The sequence below is a fragment of the Lytechinus variegatus genome, chromosome 13, assembly GCF_018143015.1.
Source record: "Lytechinus variegatus isolate NC3 chromosome 13, Lvar_3.0, whole genome shotgun sequence".
Classification (NCBI taxonomy): Eukaryota; Metazoa; Echinodermata; class Echinoidea; order Temnopleuroida; family Toxopneustidae; genus Lytechinus; species Lytechinus variegatus.
The window spans coordinates 27,868,457-27,890,108 of record NC_054752.1 but is presented as its reverse complement, the minus strand read 5'-3'; the positions used below and the strand labels follow the sequence as shown (position 1 = coordinate 27,890,108).

The following is a 21,652-nucleotide window of genomic DNA, read 5'->3' as shown; positions in this document are numbered from 1 at the left end:
ACCTCACCCATTTTCAGTTACGTATACCGTTGATCACGGTATTTAGGGGATGAAGATAATTGTGAGTCACTTATTGCGCTCTCAGTAAGTGATGCGCGAAGCGCGCTCAATATCCGTATAGGCCTATACTGAACTGAAAAGGAGACATTCTGGAGGACCGTTTGAAGGAATTAAGGAGGTGCGATATCTCAGTCGGCAGAGCGGGGGATTCGTATTCCGGTGACCCGGGTTCGATTCCCATTTGGTGCGCTTGTGCCGTTGGGTAAGGCATTATTCTTCAATACCAGGTCCTTCGGAGGCGACCTTAAGCCGTCGGTCCTCTGGTTGCTTGCTTACAAGCATTCATGCTTTATTAGCAATCAGGTTAAAAATCACCACAATCATAAAGAGCATACGTATTGCACTGATCAAATGATACGAGTGCAAAGCGCAAGCTATTTCTTCAGACCTGAAAAACATTTCAAAGTACTATAGCTTTGTGTGATAATCGTGTTACGTATCTCTCTTCATAAAAAAATTGGAAGAACGAAGTGCGAGCTGATTTTTGTATCTTTTGAACCCAAATGGGAACGTTTTAAGCACTAACTGATATGCAGAACTGTGATAAAGATGATACTTATCTAAATAACAGTAAGAATTCGAGTGCGAAGCGTGAGTTGTTTTTTTTTCTGATTTTAGACCTACAAAACGGGAAAATTCTAAGGACTGAAGCGCGAGCTGGAAAATTTTTGATAATCAGAATTGAAAATGGGATACATTTTAAAGACTGATTGTAGGAATTCATGAAGGCCATACGTATCTCACCATTAAACAAATGAAAGCGCGAAGAGCGTTTTTTTTTGTGTGTATTCAAACCTAAAAATGGAACATTTCTAAACACTTTTTGCCGTAATGCTGACAAAAGATGCGTATATCTCTAAACGAAACAACTAAACAAAAAATCGCAGACTGATGAGGAGAAATATTTGAAAATGGAAAATTTTAAGCGGCATTTAATCCTCTTGGACGGGGATGATGTGCCGAGAGGAGTGAACGCATATGCCCTTAGAAAATCGTTTCATCAAATTCTGAAAACCATCCATTTTTAACTTTGAATCTTTTTTCTCCACCTACCCCTCTTCCTCTCTTTTCACCATTTTTTTTGAGAGGGCGTGCCCCTTACCCCACCCGTGGTTACGTCACTGCTCATTGCCCTGTCATTATCCCCCCTCCTCTTATTTTCCTCTTTAAAAAAATCATAATGGCGATGGAGCCAGAATCTTTGACATGGTATATGGGGCAAAAATTTTAAAAGCAGAGAGAAAACGAAACGAGTGAGCACAGATATTTTCAATTGAAAATCTGTTTAAAAAAATAGGTTTCGACACAATATTCAGAAAATTATATCATATTTCACCTCATTTTCTTATCTTTATTTTCCCCTCCCTTTTCAGTCGTGAAAATGTTGGGGTTCATGACACCAAGCCCCCCCCCCCGTCTCTACGCCATTGAGTCAATGCTGGTGATAAACATTTTTTTGAACTCCGTCATAAAATTGTTTAAAGGCTTTGGAGATTCTGAGTCTCCAGTAATTACACAATACAGATTCTTTTATTCATCTTTTTAACATATATTTTACCATTTTCTATATTATTTTCATCTAAAAGCTTTCTCACATCAAGTGAAGCAGCCATTAAATTTTATAGATCTTTTATAGTTGCACCCTGGAGAAGTGAAAGTATAATGATTATACATAAGTCATATTGCTTTTATTTTCTAGTTTCTATTTTTTATGAGTATAGGTGAAATCTAAGAGGTGCTGAAATGATACATGAACAAAAGAATATATATATATATGGAATGGAGGTAGTTTGAGGGGCCGTTGCAGAAGTCATTACAACACAATAATATCCAAGTCCCGATCCAAGTCTTTTGGAAGCGCATAGAAACTTATACCCCTTTCATATTGCGCTTTTCACCAAAAGCCAAAGTCTTCTCCTTCTCCTCTTTCTCCCCTTTCTTCTTCTTTGCCTTCTTCTTCCATAATAATCAATAGAAATAAGATTCACAGTATATTTGTATGCATCCCTCCTCCAATCTTCAAGGAATAAGTTTCCCATTAACATGATTAAATAAGAGATATTATCTTATACCCCTCCTCCTCTATGTCTCTGTCTATCTCTTCCCCTCTCTCAGTTTCGTCCTCACACGCATACACCCACACACAACCTAACACACACTCCCACATGTACACCCGCATACATCCCTTCTCACACAGTCTGGACTTAATGAAAATACTCTCCTATAGTCAATAATATCTAACATTTTTTTTCATTTATTATAAACATAGTATTATTGGGAGTAATGTAAGCCACGTTAACAAAATTTCATGAAGAGCTTGTTGAATATTTAGTGGTATAAAAATAGTACAATATTGGTTTTGAGGAGCACTGTAATAATCGGCAATTTCTTAATTTCTAGAAATTCTAATTATGAAAAAAAACCATTTAGATTCATACGTGCGAATGCTATATGATGGCATGAATACTAAAACAGTTAATTTCATTTAGTGGTGTAGGCCTACTATGTCATTAATTTACATTTTGTCAAGACTAGTATGGTGCAAAGATTGTACACCATGCAGAGAACAATTAGACCCACTAAGCATTTCATAGAGTATTCATTTGTATATTATCACGTTCTTCAGCTGTCAAACGTTGCATTATTGCACAGGTATAATACAAGCTAGTAATTCACAAAGCTAAATCAGAAATTTCATTAAGATAAATAAATAAATTATCCAAATGTGTATAAATAATTTATGACAACTTTATAAAAGTGAAAAAGACAGTGATTGCTTATCACAATTTTACACTGATTTTTTTTTCTCTCTAAAGTTTCTGTCTCAAGTACTGTAGAATATCGAGGTGGAATTATGGTCAGGGTTGTGATTAATGTCAGAGTTAGGATGAGTGTTATGATAAGTGTTAGTGTTGGTGTTAGAGTAACGGTAAGGACAAGACTTCGGTCAGACAGGATTGAACTGGATTAGTGTTAGGGTTAACGTTAGTATTGAGGTTAGTGTAGATGTTAGGGTTAATGGAATTGGTTTCAGAATGCAGAATCAGCATACAATGTTAGCATTCATTAATGATAGAGTCCGTGTTAAAGATCAGTGTTATGCCCATAGCTTTGGGTCGCAAATGTTAAAAAATACAACCAGGGATATCTGAAATTATGCTGTCAATGTAGACCTCATCCGAACTGATCGAAAGGACCCTTTTCATCAAAGAGTTTGGTGCCAGAGTCTAAAGTTGAAAGGTGAAATTCACGTCCGTACCTTCCGTTTTTTCACGATATAAGTCATCGAAGATTTCATTTTGAGCTACTGTAAAATGGTTTTTCCAGTCGCCAACTTCACCTAGGTAGGAAGAAGACAGAAATAATATGTTTTACGATTACAGTCTTACCCGGAATCACTTTGGCATTTTTTTTAAATATTATTGCCATCAAGAACACCCCCGCCCATCCATTGACGACTTGCGTAAACTTTATTGCCAATATATTTTATTCAAACGATATTTATTTTGTATAAACCTAATCAGACCTCACCCGTGCATAATATGCGAAACACTTCGAAACCAAATAATTTTAGCTTACATCAGCAGAAACATGGTTAATGACACAAACTTGAGTTGATTATGACTGACTATAATTATATTGGTCAGATACAGAAATTATTCAACACATAGTTACATTGACATGTCCTTTTGCCAGTGTAATAATTATCATAATAATGAATTCTTTTAGGGTAGCCACTTCAATTATGAGACCACTCTACTAAATAGTCTCATAGGATAATATGTTACCAGTGACGTAAAGAGCCAACAATGCGAGGGGCTAGATATGATGTATCGGGGATAATTTATTCAAATATGCGAGCGAGTGAAGCTAGCGAGCAAAACTTTTGACATTATTATTACAAAAATCCAATCTTCTGATAGATTTTGACATTTTGTTCAGAAAATAATATCATATTTTACCCATCTCTCTTTAATTTTCTTTCCTTTTCTCTGTTTTTCTTGGTTATGACGATTTTTTTTGCGGGGGGGGGGCAAGCGCCCCAAGCCGCCCCCTTCCATCTGTACACCGCTGATTATTACCTTCTCCAATCTAAATTATTGACATATAATACACTGTAAAAACTGCGGTGTTAAAACTGACACCAATTGGTGTTAATAGAGGACCACACTCTGAGGTGTTAAACTTACACCCTAGAGATTGAACATAACACCAAAGAGTGTAAATGTAACAACCAAATGTGTGGTAACAACATCTATAGGTGTAAAACTAACACCACCAACTTAACACCGGTGTAAAATAACTGGTGTGGTCCTCTATGTACACCGGTTAAGACCACCGTTTTTTATGTTTACAAAGAAGACAGAAGGTCCCATGTTTTAAAGTAAGTCTCAGGCATGACTCAGCTGCAAATCCAACCCACAATATTCTATTCCTATGATAATGCGGGGGCTGTATACCTCTGATCCACTATGCCAAGAAATCGCAATCGAACTAAAGTTTATTCATATAATCCATCATGTTAAAATATATAAACCCCTCAAAAAGAGTTCTGCAACTCAAATTTGAGTGCTAATAAATTTCTTAGTGTGCCATCATCATATGTAAAAGTGGTATCATTGGAACGTATGATTATTCCTTTTTACGATCATGTGTCATTTGTAATGCTAGTGTTATGATGAAATACACAGACATGATAAATATGCAGCAATGTAAAAAATGAAATGTTGCAAAATTCGTTGCCATGTCACGTTTCAAACTGCAAATTTGAGTGCTAATAAATTTCTTAATGTGCCATCATCATGTGTAAAAGTGATATCTTTAAAAAGCATGATTATTCTTCTTTACAATAACGTGTCATTTGTAATGCTAGTGTTATCATGAAATACACAGACATGATAATACGCAGCAATGTTAGAAATGAAATGTTGCAAAATGCGTCGTTTCCAAAAGCGAATTTCCAATTGTTTCGAGGATGTACCGAGTGCATTCACTGTCACCTGCATGGTGGAAATTCTATAGAAATGGAGACTCTTGTAGAAATCAATGCATTTTGCAACATTTCACTTCTGACTTTTCTCAATGTTCAGGGTGATTGCATATTCCATGATTACATAATCACAGCAAATGGCATGTCATTGTAAAGAGGAATAATTCAGCTTCCTAATGATACCAGTTTCATTTTTTATACTTCATTAACCAAAAAGATATCAACCCCAAAACTGAGTTGCAAAACTTTTTTGAGGGGTTTATAATCCTGTTATTAGGTATAAATTGTAAATCAGTGGCGTATGAGCTAAAAATGTTCAGGGGGCAGATATGGCTTATCAAGGAAAAAGTATGAACTTTGCGAGTGCGCAAAGCGAGAGAGAAAAATCGACATTTTCATTACAATAACCCAATTTTGTAATAGATATTGACATAATATTCAGAAAATAATCTCATATTTCACCATTTTCTATTTCCTTTTCTCTTTATTTTCTTTGTCGTGAAAAGCCCTCCCCATCTTTGCGCCACTGTTGTGAACAAATTCCCAGATAGTGATAATGATGATTAACATTCTGTAACCGTATATGGGGGGGGGGCATGAGTAGGGGTGTGCGGCCCCAAAATCGGAGTTGCCAATCAGTAGGATTTTAACCTATTTAGTATAGATTCTTAAGGGGAAAGTGCTACTAAAAAGGATTTCCCTCTGAGAAAAAAAGATTCTTTCAACTTGTGGATGAATTATAAGTTTGAAATGTTTTCAAATTTTTAAAAGAAAAATACGATTTTTGGCTTGGAAATAATTATGATAAAAAAATTAAGAATAGTATTGTATCCCCAACTAAGATTTGTAGCTCTCCCTTAAGAACAGAAGTTGCTGTGGAATGAGATACTTAAGAACTATATAGATGGCCATCAGCAATGAGGGGCATTGGCGGCGGAAGCAAAAAATTTTAGGAGGGGACAACCAACAAATTTTTGACAAGCAAAAAAAAAAGTTTCTCAACCCCAAAATTTTAGGGGGGACGTAGGAAAATAAATTGACAAGCAAAAAAAGGGGCCAGGTTATCATCTAGTTATAACGTCAATATTCTCTTCTGCACAAGCAGGACAGTTTCGATAAAAGTGAAGATGTATCAACGTACCTTTCCTTAGAAACGATCTCTTTTGTTTCACTGCTTCCTTGAAGACGGGCATCGAGTCGGGATTCGATTTCGGGTCCTTCTTCATAGCGGCAAATGTCGAGTTCTCCGTGACCACGTCAATGATTTCTTCTGAAAGGTCTTTGCCGAGGAACTCGCAAACTCGTACAACAGAAGCTCGGAGGTCCTGAAAGTTTGAGCGGGAAATTAAGATTAATTTATTACTACATCCAACATAATTTCTAGTTTCTTTATTCTTCTTATTTTGTACTTATTTTCACTTTTTTTCTTTCTTATCATGCATCTTTTTCTTCCGTATCATTCTCCTTCCCCTTAGATTGATTCTTCTTTTTTCGTTTTCTTCTTCTTCTTTAATCTTGTTCTTCATCATCTTCTTTAACTTCTCTTTCGTATCAGTAATTCAATCAAGTAATCAATCACAATCTTTCATATCTTCAATGTTACCATGGTTACTTACTTTTTTCATTTCCTCATATGTGATAAAAAGCACATTGGGTTCATTTCGCTTATTCCACCAATAGAAGACGTTTTCAAACCAGGATCCTCGAGGAACTGGGGAAGGGGGCAGAGAAAAAGAGACAATGTAAAGAAGAGAAATGACAATATGTTTTTTTAAATACATTTTTTTTTTATAGATAAACGAGAAATTTTGTATGAAAATATGAACTCTCTTTATGAATCTATACTTTCAAAAATATATATCTGATCAACAACAGATTTTAAGAAAGCGAGGAAGGAGGCAAGAAAGAGATAATAGAGGAGAGAAAGAGGGAGTAGAAAGAAAGACAGACAGAAAGAAAGAAAGAAAGAAAGAAGGAAAGAAAGAAAGAAAGAAAGAAAGAGAGAGAGAGAGAGAAAGAAAGAAAGAAAGAAAGAAAGAAAGAAAGAAAGAAAGAAAGAGGAGAGAGGGGGGAGTGGTGGGATAAAACAAACAAGGGAATTTTTAACTATGTTTTTGTCTCTATTCTCAGATTTTAAGTATATGTTAAGTCACCTTAAATTAACAATTGGTTACAAAGTTAAACAACCAATTGAAATCAAGGATTTCAGGGAAGTTATACCTTTGGGTGCCTAACTTTTATGCAACAGGCCCATGGCACCAAAGCAGGAGAGAAATGTTTTAATTCATAATGGATTATTTCATTTTTGTTCAGTGCGAAAAGCATCCCAAAAGTGTAGATGATGAAGATGATTGATGATAATGATGATGAGGAGGATTAATGAGGAAGAGGGGGTGGGGGAGATGGTGGTGATGATGTTGATGATGGTGATGATGATGATGATCAATTCTTTGTTGATTTTCTCGTCATCTAATTTTGGTCAATAATGATGTTGCCCCGAACAATTCGCTAATTATTCTATTTTTTTTGAGACGGCGTGAAGCTTCAACAATAACTTACAGAGAATAACATAAAAATGACCACTTACTTGAGTCGTTACAAAAGTCAATGAAGAAGTCATTCCAGTCTCTATACTGAGGGAGGTTAGGTGATACGTTGCAGAAATGGAAGTACGATACAGCCGCATCCTTGGGGTTCCTGGCGACGTATACAATCTAGAAAATATTTCATAATCGAGTACAACTAAATTTATAGTCGTGTGTTATAGTTATTTACATAGGCGGCGGAAGCGGGGGAACGGGGGATGTGCCCCCCCTAAATTTGAGGTGCACGGGGGACGACCCCCCCACCTAAATTTTTTTGTTGATAACTTTTTTTTTTGCTTGTCAATTTTGTTTCCTGTGTCCCCCCCCCCCTAAAATTTTCGGTTGATAACCCTTTTTTTTTGCTTGTCAAAAATGTTGGTGGGGGTTGGTGGTCCCCCTAAAATTGTTGGCTTCCGCCGCCAATGGTTATTTATACCTAGTTCCCACTTTCACGGTTCGCGCCACGAGTGAAATCGTGATCTTAATCGCACCACGAGTGAAATCGTGATTAAATGGTGGTGATCTTATCAGATCTTGAGGTCAGTCGTGGCAATTGTTTTCATTATAGACAAATTTCGGACGCCTCAAAAAATCCGTTTCTATCAGCTACGTAAAGCCAGTATAAAGGAATAAAGGCATGGTCACACCGCCCGAGCGTTGTTGGAGCGGTCGTGGAGCGGTAGGGAGAGAGGTTCGAATTTCGCTCACAAAATTGGGGGAAAAAATCGAAAACAAAAAACAATAATCGAAATCGAAAATGGTGAACGGTAGCGAGCGGTGATGATTTTTTCTCTCCACTCCACGACCGCTCCAATAACGCTCGGGCGGTGTGACCAGGTGGGTGTTTCATAAAGCTGTTCGTAAGTTAAGGCGACTTTAAGAACGACTGGTGATCCTTTCTTGTGGTAAATGGTATATACATTGGCGATGGTTAAGCGCATAAGAAAGGTTCACCAGTCGTTCTTAAAGTCGCTCTTAACTTACGAACAGCTTTATGAAACGGCCCCCAGGCCTTAAAGAAAGGTATATCCAACTCCAATACGACTGGACTGATGCTTCCACCTATTCAACCGTTTCATACTTTTATACACGTCCTACTGAAGTTTATGAATAACTTTCTGTTAATTCTTCTTATTTCATATAGAAAGAACATCAATTTGCATGCAGGTAAATTATTGCATGTTTTTAACGCCGCATCAAAGTGAATAATTAAATACATGTACTAACTACGACTTTACCATTATAACTACAACTACTATCATACATAAATATTTGTAGTGGACGAGAAAATTGGTGAAAATTCCTTTTTCTTTATTTAAAGAAATCATACCTTTGGTTTCTTTTCCTCTAGCTGACTGGGAAGGAATGGAGGTGGTAACTGGGTTTTAAGAAGGCGAGGAGAGGGCATATCCCTGGCAATCTCGTACAGCCCGTTGTCATTCTCAGCCTGTTTACAAGGGGAGAAGGGGAAAAGAAAATATTAACAATAATCATTATACTTGCTTGTATAGCGCTTAACACTTACTTAATCATAAGTCTCTAAAGACGACAGTAATGCAGCTAATTACCCTGGCTCTTGCAGAGCAATTCCTACCAGGTACACTGTAAAAACTGTGGTGTTAAAACTGACACCAACTGGTGTTAATAGATGACCTCATCCTGAGGTGTTAGTATAACACCCTAGAGATTGAACATAACACCAAAGATAGGTGATGTAATAACACCTATAGGTGTAAAACTAACACCACCAATTTAACTCCGGTGTAAAATAACTGGTGTGGTCATCTATGTACACCGGCTTACACCGCAGTTTTTACTGTGTACCCATTCACCTCACCTGGGTCGAGTGGAAAAGGAGTGAGAGGAAAATACGCCTTGGATTGGAATCGAACCCACGTCCCTCAGATTAAAAGACAAGAGTCATAACCACGAGACCACGACGCCCCCACTATTCATATTAATGATGTAGACATGGGGGTAGGGGCGCCCACGTCACTGTCGTAGATACAACCGATCTGAATAATGATAGAAATTGATAGTGATACCAAGCAAAAGGAGGTGTAAAGTTCAGGAGGGGCTCTAGGATAAGTAAAAAAAAATAATAATAACTGGGGCGGGGAACCTATAGAGGTGACATAATATTTTTTCGCACCTAAAAAATGATGGCAATTTTCATGTTTTATTGTAGTTATACACGAACATAAAGCACTCTCCTTTTGACATTCCTCTCTCCATTAACTATCTCTGTTCCTCCTTTACTACCCATATTGGAGATGACCATCCCCGATCCTGATTTTCGGGAGATATAGCATTTTGACTTTTGAATTGAATCCCTGTGGTATCTCTAAGGATTGAACTTATTTGAAGAAATCATGTGTTTATATGTCACTATAAGCAAATATCAACATTGCCCTTGGTTGCCGCGGGAGGTGTAGGTGTGCTACATATACCTAGGGGTGCTGTGTGTGCTATTCTCTATAGGTAGCACTCTATGGAAATCTGGGCCCTGTTATACAAAGAGTTACGATTGATCCGATCAATTACGATTGATCAATCGTAACTCTTTGTACAACATTGAACCCAAGCAGCTTCGTTTTTTTAGTGAAAACCCCCTTTTTGTTGTCAAATTCAAGCCAGCACACTGTCTTTTTTTTTTTAAGAAATCGTTCCCAGGGCCATGAATATCAATGCCCCGCACCCTTTGACCCTGTCCCATTTCGCCATGCCCCATTTGGCCCACCATTACTTTGAGGGTACACACGAAGAAATAAAGGTTCAAATTGAACCCCGAAAGGTTGATGCAAAATCAGCACCCTATGGGTTCAAAAATTGAACCCTGCGGTTGGGGTTCATTTTTGCACCCTGCAAAACTGCACCCCTAGGGTTTCAATTTAAAATTAAGGGTGCAGTTTTGAACCCACAGGTTGCAAAAATGAACCCCAACCGCAGGGTTCAAACCTTTCGGGGTTCAATTTTGAACCTTTATTTCTTTGTGTGTAAATATTACCTTTTTATAGTCAAATCCCTGTGGCATCTCTAAGAAGGGAACTCGTTTGAAGAGATGTTTCTCTCTGACTGCATCCATGTCACCATTAGCAAAGATCAATGTCAGGATATTCTGCATCCACGTTGTTCCTGGTAAAATTTGAGATTATTATAAAGATCATGATTATCTAAAATAAGCATTTGATAATATCTATATGGTAAATTCTCTTATAGAAAGGTACACACATTAAACGGAATGCCCAACAGACGTACTCCATCGTCCACTCGTGGTTCTTTCCGTGATATCCAGATGAAGATGTATTTATGTGCAAAAATGGAATTAAAAGCTAAATAATATAGGGATCTTTGTTACTTTATGAGTATGAGATATTAAAGTGCAGTGTTAGTGCGCAAAAAGACTTCTTCAAGTTTTCATTTTTTATGTAAATTAGATGTCATTCGGGGCATTGTATGACTGGTTTATTGCAATGATTGCAGATATTTAAAACATCAAAGATGCTTGATTAGGTGATATTTGGATTAATGATATACCTGATTTGGGCCACGTGATGAGGTATGTGTCGTCACTTCTGACCTCATAGTTCTTCAGGTCATCCAAGAAGCGTTTCGGCATGAGTTTAGGCATGACCCATCCATCGATTTCATAGCAGTACTCCTTGGCAAAATCTGGGAGGGCGTCAAGTTTAGACGTTGCTGATTGTAAAATATCAATAGATTAAAATGTTTCGTATTACTATTTTTTACTGAGAGTAGTCAGTTTTATTTCTATCGAAGTTGTGATAGGAGGAACATTAGATGATGGTGTCCCAGGGTGTAAACGCAGTGTGGTATTGCACATTGTGAACACACTGTAGGTCACACTGTGGAAAACTTTTTCCATGGGGCGTGACATAAAACTGTTCGTAAGTTAAGAGTGACTGTATAAGAACGACTGGTGATCCTTGTGGTAAATGATATTCACCATTTTTTTTTTATTTTTTTATTTATTCATTTTCCAACACATGGGCTGGATAGCCCTCTTCAGCCTAGCGGCTGTTCTTCTGAGGGGTCCAGATTAAATGTTCGTTGGTGATTATTTCATTTCATTTCATTTATTTCCATTTTCAACAATTACAGTTTTTTTGTACATGTTGACATATATAAATAACAAAACAAATTTCAAATATTCCAGTACAAAAAATTATATTCAAGATTTAACGCGTAAAAAGGATCACCAGCAGTCCTGTTATTTAAACATTTAAACAAGTGATTAAAATCTTAAATAACAACGTTTAAATTAATATATTTAATTATCAATAATTCAAGCATGGTTGTTTAAGATTTTAAACATTTGTTTAAACTGTTTAAACATATACTGTGCTGTTCACATAGTAAACAGCGTTTAAATTATTTCAACAGTGTACGAACAGCTTTATGAAACACGATCCACCTGAAGGGATGTAAGATCGCAATGTACAGTATCAAAATAAGATCTATGAAGATGTGATTATTCTGTTACCAAAGTTTACACTATTTGGCGATGATGATTCGAATTCAAGTTAAGATTCAAGTTAGTTTCAATGATTTCCAACATAAAAATATGATAATATACAGATTAACAAAATGAACAAACGTAGATTATTATTTTGTAGATAATAATTCATGATGCAGAATGTAAAAGATAGATACATACATTACATGTGGAAATATTAATATCATTTAAACTTATTGTTTATAAGATCACATTGTCACGACCACAAATCCTATTTTCCGCTTCCAATCGTCTTAACAAGACACAAAAAAATAATACTTACTCGACATTTTGAGACTTGTTGCGTTTTGGCGGGAATTTAATCTGAAGCATTAAAAATATAGAAAAAACAAATATCATAATTTAGAACATTCATTGATGGATATTGATGAAAAAAAAGTTTCACGACCAAGAAAAAGGAGGAAAACGAAATAGAAAGAAAATGAAAGAAGGTGAATTATGACATAATTTTCTGAATATTATTTCAAAATCAATAAAAAAAATAGATTTTCGAATTTGGGCTCATTACACTTCTAACTTAGAAGCCAACAATAATTATTATTCATGTCTATCCTTTTCCACCACTCAATATTAGGTAATTACAATAATTTTCTAACCTACATTACCTCCGAAAAACCAAAAATATGCATTTTAAAAAGTGAAGTGCTAATAGTGACTGCACTAAGAGTGCTAATTTTCTAGTTTAGATTTGAACTAGAGAATCAGCACTCGTAGTGTATTCACTAAGCACTGAAAGTGCTAAATTCACACTTCATTGTTTACAGTGTGCAAGTTTGGTAATTGTCTTGGTAATAAAATAATATAATTTGGAAGGCACGTGTGGCGAATTGAAATGTATCTATATATTTTCTTATTAATGTTTGATACCAAAATTAATATTGAATTGAGTCTTTTTATCATTTTAAAATCAGAATGTTGTGATCTCTGACTAAAGACATTTTTATGTCAAAAGATTTGTTTGCTCCCTTGCTCTGCTAACTCACTAGAATTAATAAAGGTGTGCCATGTTTTACCCCCATCATGCCCATTGATATGTATATAGCTCAGCAAGACACTTGAGCAAGCAAAGATTATATACTTTACAAATCCACAGAGTCCTCAAAATGTGGAATTTAAGCCGAATCAATGATGCCATTTTCAGATTTATGGGGGTCAATGGTGATGGGTTATTCAATTCAATTCTATTCAACATTTATTTCCAAATGTTTATTTCTAAAAGTTGCAATGTAATGGAGGTAGTAAGTAAATAGGCAAAGCTTGTGACGAGTGCACCGTGTCATAAAGACAATAAAGATTAAAAAAAAAACTTCCATACAATGTACATAACAAAAAACAACAACAAACAAACATGACAAGTTTATCCGCATTCACAAGACAGTCAGACATGTCCGCATTAAATATAAAAATCAATAACTGTCGATCTAATCATCCCAACACTGCATGCAACGAAGCTCAAAGCATGCAATCAATCTAAGATTTTTTTTTCTTAAGTTTTGTCTTAAAGCGATTGAAGATGGTGCATTTTTTATGTTAATAGATAGATTGTTCCACCTTTTCGGACCTATAAAACGAATATATTGAAAATAAAACGTCCTGTACGTGTTATGGTGATATTCCATTTGTATTTTTATGATTTTACTCAGCTCGGTCCGACAGCTATGCTAAAAGCCGATAACATTCGTGCGCATGACATTTCTTTGAAAAAAAAACTTGTCAATAATCACCATGTTGATATTTCGATGACAAAATACAAATTACAATTGAACGATAAATCAAACTGTCAATACTTACAAATAATCTTGAGAATATTACCAAGTGAAGTCCGTCGAGGGATGTACTGGAATTCGAATGACTGATGCTCAAGACAGGAAAAAAACTAAATGAAAGAATCCGATGCTCTGCATTCGACTTTTATCATGTTTATAGCACTTGTAATACAACCCTGAATTTCAAATTATGATGGTACCGGACCAAATATTTCAACACGAACAGACTACCAGTATCATTAATGAACATGGTAATTTGTAAAGTTTTAACAAGGCAGTGGTAGATAGATCGTCTATACAAAACCCCATCTTTCCTGTTTCCGACTTTATGCTGGTATATTCATCATGTTCATCAGATCATACGATTAGATTATTATTGAAATAGTACATTGTGCCAAAGGCACAATGTACTATTGCCCTCGGTGTTGGTGTCAGATTGACTACACTTCTACCCCCCTCTCCTATCCTTGACTTTCTCTTTCTCCATTTATCCCTTCTTCGTTTTTCGCAGATTGTGCAGCAATGTTTGTTTATTTTTACTTTTGTTTTTTGTGTTTTGTTTTTGTTGTTTTGTTTTTTGTGTGTGTCTTCATGTCTTTTTTTGTCTTTTTTCTCTGCTCATCTTTTAATTCTAATTTCCTTTATTATAATTATTATTTATATCTTTATTTCATTATCTATTTTGTATAGATATATAGTTATTTGTGTTATACTTTTTTCGTCTTGAGTGGTCCACACTATACAAGCCTTGCTTTTCAGTGGACCACTCCGTTTTTCCAACTTTTTTGATATATTATCATCTGTATCAGGTGCATATTCTATATATTTGGTTTACTTGAATATTTATCATTTGTATTTTCTGATGTCATATTTTATTTATTGTAATTATTGCTTCTTAATTTTGTTGGAAAAATTGAATAAATGAATGAATGAATGAATGAAAGGCATAGTTTTTTTTCAATCAACATGGAAATGATTGCATGAGTATGATATGAAACATAGGTTAATCAATGTTAGAAAAATGATTAAAGGATACAGAGATATAATAGAGAGATTATTTTTATTGATTAATTGAAATGTCCTGACTTATCTATTTCAGGAAATTTTTTTTTACAAAATTATAGGACACGATTGAAAGAAATTGATTTTTTACATGTTTGATGCATTTATTCATCGTATATACTGAAAATTTAAATCTAACAGATTTGGAAGTGAATCTATTTTCAATCTGATTTTGTATTAATTTGTCACCAACCCGATCTATATAAAAGCCAATCAAATGAATTACTATATGTGGTCATTACACTCTAAAAACACTGAGTAAAATTTTACCCATATTGGATAGAAAGGGAACATGAATGTTTGCTGGGTAAATTTTTTACCCCATATTGGGTTATTTCAACGCAGCATTGCGTAAAATTTACAAGATATTTGGTATTTTTTTACCCAACCAACATGCATGTTCCCATTTTACCCAATATTGGGTTAACCTTTTTTTTTCAAGTTCATTGGCCTAATAACTTTTGCATTGGCATAGTCATTTATTTAAAAAGGTAACGTATTAGATCATACACTGTAAAAACTGTGGTGTTAAAACTGACACCGGTTGGTGTTGACGGAGGACCACACCCTGAGGTGTTAAAATTACACCCTAGAGATTGAACATAACACCAAAGAGTGTAAATATAACAACCAAAGGTGTTGTAATAACACCTATGGGTGTAAAACTAACACCACCAATTTAACACCGGTGTAAAACAACTGGTGTGGTCCTCTATGTACACAGTTTAACACCACAGTTTTTCGTGTGTACTTTCCGAATTTTTTATAGACTAGTATTTTTTTTTCGCATCCAAACATGTACCAATCGTAAGAAGTTATTATAATTAACAATAATTAAGATTCATAGATAAACCTTTGTCAGCTGTCCACCATCCTGGCTTAATACTGTTCCACTGGCAGGACCTGGTGAATTGTAATCAAATCAAAAGAATCGCTTTTTATGATTGAATTTCAAACCTGCAATATGTTTAGCGATATGTTGCATTACAGGTGATATAATCAATGTTATGCCGTAATGAGTATAACATATTTAGGTAAACGTATATGGCACAGGGGGGGGGGGGGGTCAGAATCAGAGAAAATGAACCAAGTTTTACTATTTCTCTCGTTACTTTCATTAGATATACTACAGATATGCCTTACGTATACGGTAATAAGGTCAAACAGTATACCCTTCTCAGGGGCGGATCCAGATTTTCCAAGGGGGGGGGCACATTTTCCAAGGAAAAAAACCCAATGCCCCCCTCCCCTGGATCCGCAAGTGACCCTTCTCCCTTTTCCTATTCAGCTATGAAACTCATTTCGTGTTTTTCTATTTTCCCGCCCAAAAAGTTGTCAGGTGAATAAACATACCCAATTAAGTAATTAGGTAAATTGATCTCATTTTCTGAACATGTGAATGAAAGGTATCTTTTTATTTGAGGTTCAAATTAACCGAAAGAACACTAATATCGGAGGCGGATCTAGTTTTTTCCAAGTAATGGGTTTGACCGAGATATTTGACAAGCAAAAAGGAAAAATAAGAAAAATAAGAAAGAGTTCTTCACCAAAAGGTATAATTTTGATGATCCTGTTGGCAATAATGTTTTTATTCTTCTTGTTTATATCAAAACTTTGCTCCAATCAGTCATACTTTGAGAAGCCCACAATATACAAGGTTTACTTTACAGTGGGATAATTCATTTTTGCAAATTATAAATCATATATTCCCTTTTCTGTATTATTAAAAAAAAATGTATATTCTACAGTAAGTTTGTTTAATGACCCTGGTATATTGTTTATGACTTTGACTTGTTATGATTCTATTTACTTGGTTTGTATTTTGTTGAAAATGAAATGAATGATTTTTTTGCAGGATTGTCTGCATTCATTGGAATATTATACCAACTAAAATTACAATGCGTGAAACATAATCATAATATATGTAATAATTTATATGTGAATGATTATTTTAGGTGTATATGTATCTTCAAATGTAAATAATATTCAATGTAAACTTTGCACAATTAGTCTTCGGACTACAGCATTGTATTCTGTTTTATATCTAATAAACCGAATCGAATTGAAAAAAAGTAATATGGCATAAAGTACTTATACATTTAAAAAAAACTTAATTGGAAAAATGCAGAGGTAAGCTATATAAGCAAATAAATGCTTGAAACATAGCAGCCCGAAGAAGAGGACTACATGGAAACCTATAGAATTAATTGTGTCTGTAAAAAAAAAATCGATGTCACGAACCATCAAAGAAAGGGAAAAAGTAGAAATTGAAAAATTAATTGTGTGCGTGGGTGTCGATAGGTATTCTTGGTTGGGGGGGATGATTGACACAAATGTTCTTGTGGATGGCGATATTTCAACATTACCCCCACTAAAATCACAAGTAAGGACATTTGGGAGTGGTTGATATGCATGGTGTTCTTGGAAATTCCTTCATTGTTGTAGTGTACTATACTTGTATATTTTTTTTTGAAAATTCAGTTTGTGTTACAAGTAAGCCTATTCTAAACTCATACCGAGAAAAAAATGACAAAAATTGACTGGACCATGTACATAGTGATCTGTTTATTGAGCATGATGTATACACAGGGGCGTCGATCCATTTTTCAGATGGGGGGAGCAAAATTATGAATCAACGTTCCAAAGGCGCTCGATCACAATATATATATATATATATATATATAACTCATGAGAAAGAGACACATATCTCACCTTCACCAACAATGCGAGCGCGAAGCGCGAGCTAAATTTTTTTTAGTATGTCATGAAAACAGGAAAAATGTACCTGTTTAGGTTTGTTTGTAGTAACTCATGAGGAGGTTCGATACATGTATCTCACTAGAGAGCGAGCTGAAATTTCTTTATATTCTGACCTGAAAGCTTGATATTCTAAGCATTTTTGGTACCAATGATTAAGATGGGTATCTAGAAGACCAATAGATGTGAGCGCGAGCTGAAAATTTTGATATTTTGATCTGGAAAAAAGGACATTTTAATGGAAGATATACAGTATATCCAACAAAAGATTATTGCAAAATCAAAGTTCTTTTGAGGTTTAGAATTGAAAACGGGACATTATATTCACCTATATAATCATGAAAAGTATGGTTTTTTGGTACATGATGCGAGCGCGAAGCGCGAGCTGAAAATTTTTATATTCCAATCTGAAAAGTAGACATTTTGAGCACGATTTTAAATCAAAATCGAGTTGTTATCTCAATCTCGCTTGCTGATTTCAGTGTAGCATTATGTCAGAAGCTCATTTAAACTCCCCTTTATTAGCCAGTGGAAGAGCCTATTTGGTTGAGTAACTCCTTAATTTGTTTATCAATAGACCAAACCTAACTGCTAGAGTAGGCAACCCCTCACTGTGTTTGATAGCTATTGTGTGTGTGCACTGCATAGGGCTATGCAAGCAAATGTTGAGCAGACTGCAGATAAGCAAGCATAGGGTGCAGCAGCACCTTTCAGCAGCTCCTTGGCTGGGAAAGCCAGCACTTTGGTGCCACGCCTTTGCTATTTGGAGTGGCATGTAAGCCAGCAGTGGTTGGTACACTGGTTGGAATTCAAGGTCCAGACTACGGCCGTTTTTATCGATGATTTATCCACGTCTTACGACGTTCTACGATTGCTACGTTATTCACGGGAAAGTCCCGAGATCTAGGTTATCCGGTTTCTTCTATTTTGTCAAGTTCATCACATTCGCAAGTTCATCCCATATCGTCTTCCGATCGCACAGCTCATCCATTTCTTCAGCATCGTATGATCAACTTGGACATTGAAGCATTCGACGTCTGACGTGATGAGTGAAGACTTGAGAAACTGAACTTTCTCCATATTATGAAGTCGGTATACTAGATGATTGTTTTCATAAACAGAGTTTATGCTCTTTGAATAGGAATAGCAGGTCACAATACTTTATTTAGATTATATTAATTTAAGACAGATTGTTCCAAAAACTTGTTGATACAAGTTTATTGATTTTTATGTTTTGTCAGCATGTGAGCCTGGATAATGGCAGTATGGATATATATAATAAATTCATTTTGATTGAAATGTATAATCCTATCTTAAAGTTTAATTCTTGGGTGGTCAAACAGCCTGAGTAGATTAATAAGTCAAGTTCACATAAAACACAATGTGACACATTACAATCTTATTTTATTTTTTAGTTGCACATATGCGGAATTATTGGGGGGGGGGGGGGCAAAACGATATGTTTGCCCCCAAATATTTTCATTGGTGGGGCGATCGCCCCCTGCCCCCCCCCCCACCCAGGATCGACGCCTCTGTGTATACGACTTCTCTCTTAAATCTAACCTGACGGGCAATATCTTTATTCTTCTTAATGCATGATGATAAAATGCAGATTCGGACCAATTAAGACTACACAAATTACAACCTGTGTGGCTTCTCGTGCGCCATCGGGCTTACCGTCATTCCTCTATTTATCTTGCCACCCTTTTACTCCCGTTTATTTTTCCACCCTTTTGAGTTAATGATTTATTTAAATTAATTTATTCACCACTGGTGGGATGGAACACCCTATCAACAAAAGCTGATTTTCGTTGGGGTCCTTTTATGTCATGTGTTAAAAAATATCAGATACATAAACATTTCATTCTTTTTCATCTTGAACCTCCACCCATCTGTTTAATAGTCCTGAAAAGGAATGTTTTTATTTAATAACAATATACACAAATTGCGAGGGAAACAAACTGATTGATGGCATACTATAATCATCATGATCAAACTTTTCATTTTTTCATCATCATTATTATAATTTTTCTACCCTAAATTATTGGGGGGGATGATAATACAGGCCATCCCCCCCACTTGAAATATTGGGGGGGATATATCCCCCCCATCCCCCCCGTGATCGACACCCATGATTGTGTGCTAGTGGGTGCCATTGCAGGTGAGAGGTTTATGAATATGTGGATGAAAGTATTTTTAAAACGAAGCTTTGAAAGATTAAGAAAGATGCAGTGAGCTTATTATGATTGGGTATATCGTTCCATATATCTGGGCCATGGTGGCTGATTGTTTTGTGTGCTAAAATTATTTTCGGGTGTGTCCAATGAAAGTCTGAGGAGTGACGTGTAGGATGTCAATAGATTTATAATCAATATATTGCAAGTAAAAATGTTTTTGGAAGGAGGTATTGCACTGGTGGAGAATTTGCACATTTAAATGGCAAATTGGAAAGTATGAATGTCGTTTATTTTTATTTTTTGAAATTCCGAAAAATAGGATCAGGATGAGCTAAATTTTGCGAGAGAGAGCAAAAAAAAGGAGTGCCTTTTTTGGAGGCGCAGAATTGAATCTATTATTCATTATTTTTAAGAATCGTGAATCGTAAACATGAATAGTGATCTTTGGGAAAGACAATATTTTATTCAAATATACCTCTGAAATCCAATACCTCTGAAATGAATGAAAGGGCATTTTGGTACCGAGAAATTTGACCAAAGAGAGAGAGAGAGAGAGAAGGGTTTCACTTCCAAATGAAGGTCATTGGATAAAAAAGGGTTCACTAAAATGAAGGTAATTTGGGGTTGGCTCCAGTGTGTAGGTCATTGCAGCCAAGGGGGGGGGGGGGTAAACATCAATTTGGCGACCCTAGACTCTAAAAAATGAAGTGCTAATTCAGCTCTTAAAGAGCGTGTATAGTGACTGCACTTCGGAGTGCTGATTTGTCTAGTTCAAATTTGAACGAGAAAAATCAGCACTCCGAAGTGCAGTCACTATACACGCTCTTTAAGAGCTGAATTAGCACTTCATTTTTTAGAGTGTAGCATCAATTTGGTGCCCCAGATCGAACATCAATTTGCCCCCCCCCCCCAGGTTGGAAATCAATTTGGCACACCCAGAACGAACATCTATTCAGCGCACCTAGGTCGAACAAATTGGCGCTTCAGCTCTCTTATTAGTCTTTCTCCTCTCTCCATCTCTTTCCCTCCCTCTTCTCTCCTTTTCCCCTTTCTCCCTTTTTTCTTTCTCTTTTCAAATTTACGCTTCTTTTTCCCTTTCCTTTCTCCCCTTCCCTTCTCTTTTTTCCTTCTCTCTTTCTCCACCCTTTCCCCTTTCTCTTTTCCATTCCTCCATGGCTGTGCGCAGTGGGGGGGGGGAGTTGCCCCCAAGAAATTTTGAAAATTTATGTTTTTTACTGAAAATTTTCAGCAAATTACTCGCCAAATCCTTCAATTTAACTTGACAAAATGCAAAATCGCCCCACTGACAAGCTTGGTCGCTTTGCTCCCTCTCTTTCAAGGTTTTTTTTTAAATGTACACGTGCGCTGCCCCCCCCCCCAGCGAAAAATTTCCGCGTACGACCATGCTTTCCTATCTTTCCTTCTCCTCTTTGGCGCCCTCTTTATAGCATACCATGTTTATAAATAGTAGCTTGTGAGTGAAATTTCATCTTTTCAAAATGATAATCTGATTGGTTATTTATATATAAAACGACCCCCCCCCAAAAAAATGTAGAAAACACAAAGAAAACCTAGCACTAAAATATATACAGTACACCCTAGGCCAAAAAAGCTATTTGACAGGGAGGAATCTAGCAATGATAAAAAAAAACAAAAAAACAAGAACAAACAAACCAACGGGGGTAATATTAATGAGCGCCTGGTAGAAAGGCCAAGGA

The 21,652-nt window shown here is 35.9% G+C and overlaps 1 protein-coding gene across 5 annotated transcripts; it reads right to left on the bottom strand.

Annotated features, from left to right (window-relative positions):
• Positions 1-2,298: 2,298 nt before the first annotated feature.
• On the bottom strand, positions 2,299-14,073 carry LOC121426253 (sulfotransferase 1E1-like). 5 transcript variants are annotated; one of them, XM_041622479.1, is made up of 9 exons: positions 13,964-14,073; positions 12,435-12,475; positions 11,173-11,334; positions 10,643-10,770; positions 8,966-9,082; positions 7,638-7,764; positions 6,667-6,761; positions 6,192-6,375; positions 2,299-3,400 (listed from the first exon to the last, which is right to left on the bottom strand). In XM_041622479.1, exons 2-9 carry the CDS (start codon positions 12,439-12,441, stop codon positions 3,288-3,290), a joined length of 933 nt encoding a protein of 310 aa, XP_041478413.1. In that variant the 5' UTR covers positions 12,442-12,475; positions 13,964-14,073; the 3' UTR covers positions 2,299-3,287. The 5 variants fall into 5 exon arrangements, with proteins under 5 accessions (XP_041478413.1, XP_041478415.1, XP_041478414.1 ...); XM_041622481.1 differs by having other exon boundaries at positions 11,173-11,307; XM_041622480.1 differs by having other exon boundaries at positions 13,985-14,045.
• Between the last annotated feature and the right edge of the window lie 7,579 nt (positions 14,074-21,652).